At 41.3% G+C, this 13,675-nt stretch overlaps 1 protein-coding gene across 1 annotated transcript; it reads left to right on the top strand.

The window, feature by feature from the left end:
• The first annotated feature begins 548 nt into the window (after window positions 1-548).
• Window positions 549-13,322, top strand: CA5A (carbonic anhydrase 5A). Its single transcript, XM_034073234.1, has 7 exons — window positions 549-651; window positions 1,950-2,147; window positions 6,167-6,285; window positions 8,002-8,097; window positions 8,264-8,326; window positions 10,116-10,271; window positions 12,998-13,322. The coding sequence occupies exons 1-7, from the start codon at window positions 549-551 to the stop codon at window positions 13,175-13,177; spliced, it is 915 nt and encodes a 304-aa protein (XP_033929125.1). The 3' UTR covers window positions 13,178-13,322.
• The last annotated feature ends 353 nt before the right edge of the window (window positions 13,323-13,675 follow it).

Below are 13,675 nucleotides of genomic sequence, written 5' to 3'. Positions count from 1 at the left end.
GCTTTTGGGACAGATGCAGTTGGGTAAAATGGCCGTAATGTTCACTTTTCCCAACTTTCCCATGTTCAGTTTGGGACAGAGACACCCGTACCCCTGTGGGAACGGGATCGCGCTCCAGCCCAGCTCCAGCAGGATGAAACCAAAACCTGCTTGAGTAAAACTAACTAGACAAGAATAAAAGCTAACCTCTGAGGTGCACAACCAAGCTGTGACGCTGTCACCCTCAGGGCAAACACATTGTTGCTGTGAGTCAGGCACAGGGCTCAGCCTAACGACGGGAAATGGCGATCTCACACACACACACACAGATCTACTGTCTCCTCCATAGCGTTATCACTGCATAAAATGCCGGTCCAAGCCAGTCCCCGCCCCTGAGGAAGAAGCAGCCGCCGGGTGCCCACAGCCCTCACTCTCTCTGCCATTGCCAGCGACACCACCCGCTCCCCTGAGGGGACCGCAGGACTGGGGCCGGCCCGGAAGGGGCTGCACCGCCCTGGGCCGGGCTGTGCTGGGCGGGGGCACCCGGCGGCTCCTCGGTCTCCTCAGCGATGCTGCCGCTGCTCCGCCGTGCTTGGGCGGCCGCTGCCTCACGGAGGGGGACCCGACGGTGCAGCCTGGGCGCCTGCTGCTCCTACCGCCTGCGAGACGTCCGTGAGTGCTGCGGCCCTCCCGAGCCCCTTCCCTCAGCGGGGCCGCCCGGCCACAGGCTCCCTGAGGCCCAGGAACGGAGCCCGATGTCCCTCCGCTCCCGTTGCTCTCCCCACCCGGTTCATCCCCTCCTGCCCCCCGGGTTGCCCAGGGCTCGGGCATGAGCATCTCCCATGTCCCTCGGTCGCTTCCTGGTCCTGAGGGGGTGCCGGTGCTTCGGAAGTTTGCATAAGGAGGAGACATCAAGTTCAGCTTGGGTTTGTCAGGGGCCGGTCCTCAGCTAAACGTCAGGAAATAGCAGTAACGGGGGTTTGAGGCACTTTTGGGGAGTATTTTGTTTGGGGACCTTGTGCGGGCTGATAAAGTTTGCTCCTGGGTGAGGAAAGTGAAAGGGAAATTGTTCAGCCACCCCTTATGTGAGGGGTTTGTTAAAAGGTTTAATTTGCTTTTATGTTCCCTTTGCAAAAGACCTCAAGCAGTTGTACATAATGAAGTACGCAGTAATGCGGTGCCTGAGAGCCTCTCCGGTTCGGGCTCAGTGAATGGGCAGAGCACAAAAAAGCTTTATTGGTGTTGTGGGACAGCAGGTGAACAAGTGCTCCCCATCCACACGGATCTTGATTCTGCTTTGAAGTAGAATAAAATCCCACAGAAGCTGTATTTATGCAGCTCTATCCAAGCAGCCCCCAAAATCTGTAGTTTGGGGTCTTAAAGGTGTGGGGTCAGCTCTAGGTCCTGATTGTATGAAGCAGTGGTGGTCAATATGGGCATGGCTGCTTTAGGGCCATGCAGCAGAGGGCCTCAGCAGAGGTATAACCTGTAAGCACATGTAGGTGAAAGACTAACACCTTCAAGGGGATATTTCTGCTTTCTCATTGGAATTGTCCTGTGTCTGGCGCAGGCTGACGTCAGTTGATGGTACTGGTGTATGAGGAAAGCTGAAGTGGTGTCCTGAGAGTCAGACAAAGTTATAAAGCAGAAGCCACTTTAAAATCAATCTTCTGTAAAAGAAGAGCTTTCTGGGAAATAAGGGGACAGAATTTGTTTGAAGAGCACTTTGCAAATGCAGTAAGGTATCAACACAGTTGTATGTCAGATTACTGCACTTCCCTGTGTGGCTTCGAGTCATGCAGCTGGAATGTGTTATTGTTATTTTTTGTACTTTTCTGTGCATCAGCTGACTTGAATTAGCTTTTGGAGCCAATATGCCAAAGCACCTTCTCTTGCCAAAAAGTTCTGAGGTATTCAGTTGGAAGTTCTGTATTGTGCATTAAAGCCTGACTCTCTTCATCATCTTCCAGTGCATCCACTCTGGCAGAGTCCACTTACAATTCCTGGAGGCACCCGACAGTCTCCTATCAATATCCAGTGGAGAGACAGTGTTTATGACCCCTTCCTGAAGCCTCTGAAGATCAGCTATGACCCAGCAACGTGTCTTCACATCTGGAACAACGGCTATTCATTCCTGGTTGAGTTTGATGATTCTACTGACAGATCAAGTAAGAAAAACTCAGAAAAATCTGTTTAATGTCTTCATTAATGCTTAGAGAGGAGAAATACTGCAAGTTGTAAAACCTCAGGAGAAGTGTTGGAAATGAATGTATAGTGAAAGAATGCTTTAGCATCTACAGTGGTGGGAGCTGTAATGCAAAAGTTCTATGCAGGCCTTACTCTTACTAAGTATTTACTACCATGGGCATTGCACAAACCCTCTGCTGCAGGTTAAGATTTGTCGTATTGCACAAGCCTTAATCCCCTGCCTTTTTTATTAGGTCTTCTAATACCACAGCTTTGCTACATGATTCAAGCTTCGGTTGTATGTATCTAATGAATGTTAAATGAGATTCCATGTTACACTTTATTAAATAGTGAAGTGTATAAGATATTAAATAGTAATCTGCTACTTAACGTCTTTTGCAGTGTTAACAGATACATTTAATGCATTTGAAATAACGAGTAACAAAATGACTTAAGTTTTTAAAGCATACACACTTATCTCAATAAGCTCTTGGAAAATTGAGTAATACTGAGTTGCTACCATAGGGAACAGAAGGTGCATGTGTTCCTGTTAACATAAGCAGGAGTCCTTGCATGCAAAAGCAAATTATACATTCCAGTAATTTACTGTGAATAAGTATTCTGACCTGAGCAGCTATATCTTTTTTAAATGCTCAGCAGAGTGAAGTGACTTAAAATGAAGATATTTCTACCAAATTCAAGTATTTTTGTCCATTGTTCCTTTTAAAAGTTGACTTTACCAAAAGATATTGCTGGTGTGCATAAAGAAGTAAAGGTAGGTGAACTGGTTGCAGTTGGTCAGGGGTATAGTGAAGCACACGATTCATGTTGATTGCTTGTCCTGGACAAAAAACTGGAGGACTTGGAGGAAGTTTGAACCTGTTTGATTAGAACTGTTTGTAAGGTGGCTGCTTACCATGAGAGATGCTGGAACTTCATAAGAGATTTAGTAATGCTCTTGAAAGGGAAGCTTTCAGTGTGCTTTGCACAATACCAGTATTTTTGACTGATGTTTTGAAAGAGGCTGATGAAACAATACAGCAAAAATGGTAGTGGTGGAATGCATGGAGCTTTGAGGCTTGTGTGACATTTGGGCTCCTTTTCATTTTCTTGTTTATAGCTGTTCACCCAGAATATTTGTTTCAAACCAGAGAATATTCTTGCCCTTGTTCGTTTCAGCACTGTTATATGTATGAAGAAACCAAGTATTGCTCTGGTGTTTTTACAGTACAAACTGCTACTGCATTAGGTGAGGTAGGTCAGAGGAGAGACTAAGATGAAGACATCACTTGTTAGCTCATAAGTGATTTTAATTAACTTTAGATTGGTTTTGCTTTACTTAACAGTCTTTTTAAATTTAAGTCTTTTATTTGATATAGCCATATCCCAGTATTTGTTGAGGATGCATTCCTGAAGTGTAATGGTTTGCAGTTTGATGGATAACAAAGCTTTTTTGTTTTGTTTATTTCTTTGTTTTCCCTGCCAGGATTGATGTAATGGAGGGGAAGTGCCTGCAGGAGGTTAACAAATACACAGCGTTTAAATGCATAGGGACAGAGTTTTGTGGCATAGAGGGAAGCATCAGGACTGTCAGTCAGAGAGGTGTTGGCCTTTCAGAGCCTGGCTAATCAGAGCACATCACAGCTCTGAATCTTACCCATTTCATCTGTAAGACTGAACACTTGAGGTAAAGATTTAAGTGTAAGCATTCTTGCTGCCTCTTTCCGGATGGCTGGCTTATCATCATCATCTCCCTCGAACTGAAGTCAGTGAAAGGTGATGATGACTAGTGGAGGATGACATGAAATGATCAGTGACAGGTGACAGGACTCCAAAATGACAGAGAAAGAGCAGATGTTTCTGTATAAATGACCAGGTTTTCAAGTGCCTACCTCTTTCCTCTGTCTTTTCTGTCTTTACTTGCTATTTCTAATTTTTCTTTCTGCCAGCTTCTGTCTAACAATAATAGAAATCCAGAGAAGGAAGCATAGGATTAAAGAAAAGCAACAAAATTGAAACAGAAGATGAAAAAGACAAAATGAAGTATGCACCCAGGATAGACAAAAATGCCCAACTCCTGAGGTGAGGCAAAACAAGACTTGGGCAAAAATGAAGGTAGTGCTGCCGTGGGGTGTTTGCTTATGAGCAGATCAGGAAGAAGAAGAAGAAAAGAGGGTTTGGGGAAGGTATGTACTGATTGTGGTCCTGTCTGTGTGCACAAATGCCATCTGCTGCAAGGAAATGAGACAAACAGATCCAAGGTTACAGTAAAAAGCTTATATGATTGTTGTTAGAGTTCCTGTAGACTTCTGTTTTGTTCTGAAATTTTCTAGATTGGTGACTTGAGAGGAAATGAAATGGGAAAATGTGTTTGTAAAGGGACTGTAAATTCCTGTTTGTTTCCTGTCTCTTTCTGATGTCCACTACAGGAACCTGATTTTCTGCATGTGTCCCCTGTGCCTAACTTTACTCATGAGGCAAACATTCAAGAAAATGTGATTATTAACATGAATGTAGTTGCTTGTGAATTTGCATCATCACAAAATCAGGAATGGGTAGTTGTAGTACACAGAGGCTTTTAATTCTGAAGGACTTTGCAGGGGGCCACATCTTTATACTATCCCTTTAAGTTACCTGTCTGCATTGTGATATTTATCAGTGATGGTCAGTATTGCACTTCTGCTAAAGGCTCAGCAGCAGCAGATGAAATAAATGTCAATTAATTGACATTAGGTTACTCTTTTACCACAAGAAGGCCTACTGAGTTAGAATTCCAAAACTCCTGTCTGGCTTTCATAAAAAAACAAAACAAAACAAAACATCCCCCCCCCAAAAAAAAACCAAAAACCAAAACCCAACCAAACAAAAAAAAACCAAGAAAAGTTCTTAATACCTTTCATTGTTTTCTCCTTAGCATTAAAGTGATTAACTTAATTTCAAATATTGTGAGATTTTGTACTTTATACAGTGATTGGCTGTAAAATTTAACCATGACATACAGTTAAGTAAAAATCAGCAAATGGGACTTTACAGCCATGTATTTGTTTAGCCCTTTGGAAGTAATTATGGTCTCTCATTTACCAGGTGCTGTCCTGTAGTAACTAGGAAGAAGGCTTTGCAGCGTGTTCCTGGCTTTATTAGAAAGAAATAAGTAAAACCTGACAGTAAATAGAAAAACTATGCCTAGTTTTTCATTCGTGTATTTGCAAAATGATGAGAGGCCTTCTGAAATCAGGAGAGCAAACTCAATTTTTACCTGTTACTCATGACTAAAAAGTGCATAAAAGCTTCCAGAAACTCAGAATCTTGCACATAAATACTTTATGGAGTGTAGCTTGAACAGTGCACAGTAGGTGCAATATTAATACATTTCTGGCTGTGCAGAAAACCTTTAACATTGGTTATGAAGTCTGAAAGTTGTCCAAACATGCTGTTTTGCTTCGATACATTTGTAACTCAAAGAACAGCAGAATTGAATGTTTGACAGTGTGCTGATTTTTCTGGCAAAATTGGATTTTTGAAGTCTTGTCATGGGAAATGTCAATGTTTTTCATTGCTGAGGCTTTGCTGGGATGTCATTTAGTAGATGTATTAATTGCTTTGTCATTACACGTTTCTTTGGGATAAGGCAGTTCTCATATGCCTGCTTAAAGAGAAGAGGATAGATCATATCATGTAATCACCACCCTGCCAAACTGCATGTGAATTGGGGAGAAAATTTTCTCGAGGGGAGATGGATGAGGAGACTATTTAGCTTATCTTCAGTTTGATGTGGTTGATTCTTACTGCAGGAGGAAACAGTGGTGCATTTGTTTGAACAATTTTGTTGTATCGAAGGGAAGTATAGAAGTAACCAAGCATTAGGGGACTGTTCCAGTTAAGAAATTGCTCCACCTGACCTGTTTACTGGGCAAGTTTATTTGAAGGAAGATCTTGTGGTAGTTGTCTGGACAATTCTAAATCATGTTTATTAATATGTGTGTCTTGTTTTGGTTTTTAGTAATTGATGGAGGTCCCTTGGAAAACCAATACAGGCTAAAGCAGTTCCACTTCCATTGGGGAGCTATAAATGACTGGGGCTCGGAGCACACAGTTGACTGTAAATTTTACCCAGCAGAGGTATGAGATGAAATGCTGAACAATGCAAATGCTTGTGGGGGCTGGAGGCTGGGTGTCAGGCTGTCTGTGACTGTACTGCATGCTACAAAATTCCAAGTTTCAAGCATTAAAGCTTACTGTTAAATATCAGACCTGATAGGTGCCAGAGCTCATCCACCATTTTATTAGTAAGTTCACATTCAGTCTGTTTTCTGGAGAACATAGTCTTAAAATTGAACATTGTCCCCATTACAGAAAGTTTCAGTTAATGTTTTCTTCTCCCTGAATGGCCCTCAGGGTAGCTTCCGGACAAGCCAATAGCAGGCAGTGAATTATCATTCCAGCTCTGTAGGGATGGAGTAGCACAGCTCTGCTTGTCCTCCTCCCTTTTAAAGGGGAAAAGGATGAAACAAAGCAGATTGCGGGTGCAATTGGGTCTTAATGAACTCCCATATCCCAGCTAATGTGATGCAGATCAGGCGGGCAGCAATTGCTGAGGTAAGCGTGCAAGCTCAGATCTCAATAAAAAAAGGTAGGTGCTTTACCTCTGAGCTCTGCTGTAAGCTGTGAGTTCACATTTTCTTAGGAGCACAATGAATGCCCTGCTGCTGTCTGTAGTGGACCTCAAATCTTCAGTCCTTACTGCTTTAAAATCACACCTATTACTAAATGCTTCCAGAGATACAAAGCACATACTGAATACTCTTCTAAAAATACATATTTAAAGAGACAATGAAAGATTATTTGTCACACCCATACCTGTAAATCAAAAGGCCTGATCCTGCTTTCCATGTATACATTGCCTTGTGTAGGCAGAGCCCCAGCTAATGTTAAAGGTTATTTCCAGTTATCAACAGGGTTTTATGTGTTTCTTAAAGTGTTAGAATAACATAGAGCAGAGTTCTATGGTAATATAGCAGTTATCATGATCCCTTTCTTTTGTGTTTTCAACTCCTAAACAACCATTAGAGCAGCAAAATTTTTGTAAGTAACTACTGAGGCAGAAAGTCAATAAGAAGTATGGAGCCGATGGAGACGAATATAGATTAAGTTGCTCAGAGAGGATAATATGACAAATATAAACACAGTAACATGCCAGAGATGGGGAATTTTGAAAAACGGTGATTTTTGAGAAGGTGTTTCTCTTCTGGGAATGTGTTCAGAATTACGCCTGTTAGCTTTTCAAGGTATTTGTTAACAGCAAGTTACAGTCCCCAGGTCCTGGGGCTGCTTCTGGGTATCTGTTCAATACACAAAACCCCTTAATGGAATGCTTGTATTGGACTGTAGGCAATGCAGAGGAAGCTTATTATGTGCAGAAGAATGTTCTTTAGCAGAGTAGCATGCTTTGTATACCATTCCTGTTAAAAAATGAGTGTCCTTCAGTTCCAGGTATACTAAGCCTTATTTGTGATTTTAACTAGCCTCCCTGTAATTAGTCTCCCACAGACAAAATCTCTTTCACATTTGTGAAGTATGGTTTATGAGTCTTTGGCTATTATTTAAAAAAGAAAGGAAAAAAACCCAACAACTGAACCAAACCAACCAATCCAAAAAACCACATTCTTTCCCAATACCACTTTGGTTCTCGTTTTTGTGCTGTATGAGTTCTGAGGTAGCTCACTGCAGTGTCTCCAATTGCCAAGGACCAAACATAGCAAAGATCAAGAGTCAAGCTTTTTGATACCATTGCCACGTTCTGTGCACGTGTTAATTTCTCATTCATTTATATTTCAGTTGCATTTAGTACACTGGAATGCCGTTGTGTACCCAACGTTTGAAGAAGCTGTAATGGAAGGTGACGGCTTGGCTGTTATTGGAGTGTTTTTAAAGGTAATTTCACTTCATATAATAAGCTGTAATGATGCCTTTTTATTTTGTTAAGACCAATTTAGGACAAAATACCTCCAGGCTGTTGTTGTTTTCAAGAAATACTGATTAAGGTAGATATGTAGAATGTCAGCTTAATGATTCTCTAATTCCTGTCTGTCTTCTGCAGCTAGGAGCACGTCATGAAGGGCTGCAGACACTGGTTGATGCCTTGCCAGCAGTTAAGCACAAAGTAAGTATTTTTAAGTGTCTCACCAGTTATCACTCAGCATAGCTAATGCAGTCATTAAACATAAAGAATACTTTGAGAAGAGCAAAACAGTAGTAAAGGCTTTCTCCCTTAAATGTCAGTTGGGGGTCTGATTGTCACCTTGGATAAATTGTTGACTGACCTGAAGGTGGGAGGAAAGCTAATTTTTAAGGAGGAATTGTACACTTCAAGCTTTCCAAACTCTTGTTTTAAGAAATTATGCTCTTCAGATTGTATCTCCTTAGAATGGCAGGCACATGTGTAATGCTGGCCCTCACTGACACTTAACTGACACCTGCCCTTCCACTTCCATGAAAGCAGGAGCCATTGGATTAGTTTTTATATGTCATTTAACTGGAAAGAATTTGCTGTGCTGTGTAAAGCGATAGTTTATTTCATGTGTAATTAAGGCTTTCTAACTTTTGTCTGGCATTTGAGGAGATTATTGTTTGCTTATTTTAAAAGCTCTTAAGTTTTCTGCGAGGGGGAATGGCACTTTCTTCACAGCTGATTTCTGATTCTGCCAGGAGAGGGAGTGCTGCGTCTCTGTTATGCTCAGTAGCAGCTCATGCTCCTTCAGGGGCCCTTTCGGTTTTGAAAGCGCACGTTGAAAATACACATCAAGAATTTTGCTGGCTTGTAAGTGCATCCAGTTGAAGTCGCTGTGCCATTATTTATCGCAGAAAGGATTTTCTGAAATCCAAATAAATCGAATATTTATGGCAGTGACGTAAAATTCTGCCAGATAAATGCCAAACAAGTCAGTTCTGTGCTTAAAGACCTACGCCCATGATGAGAATATAATATTTTACAGCATATGAGTTTGAAAGAAACTAAAGCCAAGGTCTTTAAAAGAAAAATACAGTATCAAATATAAGGCTCTTCAAGCCGCATGTGGGCTGCTCCAAAAGGGATCTAATTTCCAAAGGGTCACCCAGCAACTCATCAGCACTTGGTTTGAAATGTATGAAAACGTTTGTTCCCTAGTTATCACTGACTTAAGTACCAAACAATGAGGAACATTACCCAGCTTAGGAGAAGGAAGGTCAGATAATACCCATTCTGAGGTATTTGCATCTTCCTCTCACATGCAGGGTGAAAGGTCCCATCTAAAATCTCTTGTCCAGCACCCTATTGTTGAAAAATCCTATACTGTAGTATTTTTTCATTCTCAATGGGAAGTATCTGAGTAGTAAAACGTTTAAATAGGAAATCATGGGCTCTGGAGCTCCTGCTGTCTGGTATCTCACTTGTGGAGATGAATGTGGAGACATGAATACTTGATAGGATTTAAATAAAACTTTAGTCATTCTCCTTTACCCAGCTGCCTAAAATCATGTGGTGAAAAGTAAAGGCGCTATTGTTTGCAGTCTATTAAGTGTATCTGGCAGAGCAACCTGAACTTATTCCATCATTTATTCTTTTACTCTTTTTCTTGTTTGTTTCTAGCTCCCACAAAGACACAGTTGCCTCTTTGCACTCCTTGTTCTTCTGCCCTAAATTCCTAATGGCTTGTGGGGACAACAGAAATATTTAAATTTTATCTACTCAGTAGCTGCCTCTGGTGCCTCAAACCCAGCTGACGAATTTTGTACAAGTTTATGGGGGTTTAAATTATTATGTTATTAGATCATTGTTAATAGTCACAATACCTAGTTTTGCCCATGCATACATAATATTGTACAGTATTTAATATTGTTTTGAATCTTTTGATATTTTTAATTTTTTTTTGCCTCAAAATACAATTTCAAAACTTTTTTTCTTGGATTAGGACACTGTTATCGAGTTTGATGTCTTTGATCCCTCCTGTTTGATGCCTTCATGCCCTGATTATTGGACCTATGCAGGCTCTTTGACTACTCCCCCACTTACTGAATCAGTCACATGGATTATTAAGAAGCAGCCCATAGAAGTTGATGAGGATCAGGTAAATCTCATGCTTACATTTCAAATCATACTATATACCTTTTTAACTCCCTGCTATGGAGGGCAAGATGCACAGAAGTAGTTGCTTATCAATACCAGTCATTCTCTGTGAATACAGAGATTGGTGGCTGCATCACATCTGGTATTTGGGTAGGAAACCTGACATTAACAGCAGATGTTGAAAGACTTAAAATGTCTCTAGTAAGCAGCTGAAGATGCTTCTCTGGCTTTCCAATAGAATTTTATCTTGATCATTGATAAACAATGCCTTATGCTGGAAGCTGCCCCTTAAAAACTTTGAAGGTTATCTGTTGTAACTCTGTTTGCCCTCCTTACCAGGTTACAGCTCTTTTTGTTGTAGGGAGGGAGAAGAAAGGACATGTTTTGTGTAATTCCAAAATCTGACCTTGTGTACATGTTCTTGATAGTCATGTTGTGCATTGCGCAGGAATCTTGTGAATACTGCGAGAGCTAATCTGCTGTTCTTCTCTTGTGTGACGTCTGAAAATACAGAGGCGATGGTGGGTGACTCACATGCCATTCTGATGGCCATAGTGAGTTTCCATTAGGTTTTATCCTTTGCCTTTGTGGGCATGTTATCAATATATTTGGCTATACTGTCCTTGAATTCCATCTTTTTCCTTTTTTTTAATTCCCCTTTAAAAAAGAAACACAATTTTTTTTTGGCAAATGTTTGTATTATGGAAGTTATTTCAAGTGTAAAAGTCTGTGGTCAGTCACCTGTCCTGAGACTAACCTTAACTTGTCACCATAGGCCCTCTGTTGCTTTTAATTTTACTACTTCATGTTCCAATATGATGGTATTCCTTGGTATGAAGTAGATGTAGAGACAGGGACTCTTCATTAGGGACTGTAGTGATAGGACAAGGGGTAACAGGTTAAAACTTATACAGAGGAGATTTAGATTGGATCTAAGGAAGAAGTTCTTTACTGTGATGGTGATGAGGCACTGGAATGGGTTGTCCCAAGGAAGTTGTGAATTCTTCATCCCTGACAGTGTTCAAGGCCAGGTTGGACACAGCTTTGAGTGACATGGTTTAGTGTGAGGTGTCCCTACCCATGGCAGGGGCATTGGAACTAGATGATCTTGAGGTCCTTTCCAACCCTAGCTGTTCTATGATTCTGTGACATGTAGAAAATGATTAGAGGAGGACTCATTGGAATTGTACTACTATTGTGGTTTTTATTGCAAGTTATCAGGATTTTTTTTGTCTGTTCTGAGTTGTGAAGTAATTGGAAGGGCATTACAGCATAGAACAAGTCTTGGAGATTGTTGCGAAGCAAGTAAAAATTAACAACCCCAAAAACTTTACTGTTATTTAATGGTTTAAGGGGCATTGAGAATTATCTGTGCAATCTCCTGGGATTGAGTGCATCCTCAGCAAGTTTGCCGATGACACCAAGCTGTGTGGTTCGGTTGATACACTGGAGAGAAGGAATGCCATCCATAGGGACCTTGACATGCTTGCGTGGTGGGCTGATGCCAGCCTTATGAAGTTTAACCATGCCAAGTGCAAGGTCCTACACCTGGGTCAGAGCAATCCCAGGCACAGCTACAGGTTGGGCAGAGAAGAGATTCAGAGCAGCCCTGCGGAGAAGGACTTGGGGGTGTTGGTCGATGAGAAAATGAACATGAGCCAGCTGCAGTGTGGGTGAGGTACTGAGGGTGGTGAGGCACTGGAATGGGTTGCCCAGGGAAGCTGTGAATGCTCCATCCCTGGTGGTGTTAAAGGCTGTGTGGGACAGAGCCTTGGGCAACATGGTTTAGGGCAAGGTGTCCCTGCTCATGGAGGTGGGGGGGTGTTGGAACTAGATGATCTTGAGGTCCTTTCCAACCCTAACTATTCTATGATTCTATGATTGTCTCTATTTTTTTGAGGCTTTGGTTAGTGAGTCCAATGACATGAGGCAAAATGTAAACTTACTGGGGAGTGGGGGGGTTGGTACAATTTTGTGTGGAGTTAATGATCTGGAAAGTCATACTCCAAGCTACAACTCTGAAGAATAGTCATGTATGTTATCTTAATATTTTAGTTTACATAAAGGAACAGGACAGAACAAACTGAGGACGGTTAACAGAGCAGAGAGAACTGGATGTGTAATGGAGCATTCTTATTTGCAATTGAAACTTTTTTCCTTTCCCCATGGTTCTTTTCCACTCTTGTTCTTTCATGGCATAGAAAGGCTTATAGTTTACTTGACATTGTAATGCCCTTGTGAGCATTAAAGCCTGACCTGCTGCATACTTAATTTTAATCCTCAGTTGGAAACCACTGAGTATAACAACTATGTAGACTGTTGCTTGTTGAGCTTCCATCTCTTTGGGTGCCAGCATATGCACGTCAGTATAAGCTAAAAGAACTCCAGAAAAGGTATAAATTAAGAAGGTTGGAGAGGTTTATTTAAAGACAGCATATGTTCCATCTCTGGAAGTCAGTTTCATCTCAGATGTGCCACATTTCAGATTTAATTTGCCTAAAGATGGCAGATGACTGACAGTTCATCTTCTGCAGTGATATGGCTGATGGTATATCTTTACCAGCAGGTGACAAGGAAGTGCCACAGGTCTGTGCTAAAACTTCTCAGAATGCAAATGTAATAATACCTTTGATTCTGTTACCCAAGCATGAATGATTGTGTTTTGTCGTGAACTTCAATAATTCTCCAGTTAGTAAAGTCACAAAACCGGACATTTCTCATTCTCAGCTGGAGGCGTTTCGGATGCTGCTCTTTACTTCAGATGGTGAAGAAGAAAAGAGAATGGTAGACAACTTTCGCCCTCTTCAGCCATTAATGAACCGAACCGTCCGTTCATCCTTCCAGAGCAGGCATCTCTTGAATGCTGAAGAGCAGCCCAAGGACCATGCTGAGCAGATGAGGCCATAGATGGCCCATGAAATATCAGTCCAGACTGCAGTACCTGGCTATAACAGACTTATTTTTTCAATTATTTGTCCTTTTTCTTCAGTATATATTACAACAGTTCCACAGCCAGTCAGCTTCACTTCTGTTACGTGCCTTTTGACTTTCAATAGAGAAGCTGTGGAGTTTTTTAGTTTTGCCTTTTTTGTTTTTTTTTTTTTTTAAGAGGTATATAATATTAACATGTAACAAATTGATTTGCTTTAGAACAGGAATCAGTAAGGAAGTATTGACAGCTAAAGGAAGAATAAGGGCAGGAGATCTTTTCTGAATTGTTCTGCCTCTTTTCTGAATAGCTCTGTCTTTCTTTAAGTGCTCTTTCAAGTGACTTGCACAAATCAGTAATCCCAACTAAAAACATGTTGTCAAGCAGGAAGTGTGAAGAAGTGAAAAGTATTAGGTTTGTGATCAGTGGCACAAAGTCTAATTGGGGACCGATAACTAGTGGTGTCTCTCAAGGGT

This window comes from Melopsittacus undulatus, chromosome Z (assembly GCF_012275295.1).
Source record: "Melopsittacus undulatus isolate bMelUnd1 chromosome Z, bMelUnd1.mat.Z, whole genome shotgun sequence".
Taxonomy (NCBI): domain Eukaryota; kingdom Metazoa; phylum Chordata; class Aves; order Psittaciformes; family Psittaculidae; genus Melopsittacus; species Melopsittacus undulatus.
The sequence above is the reverse complement of the archived record's forward strand: the minus strand, read 5'-3'. Positions and strand labels throughout refer to the sequence as shown.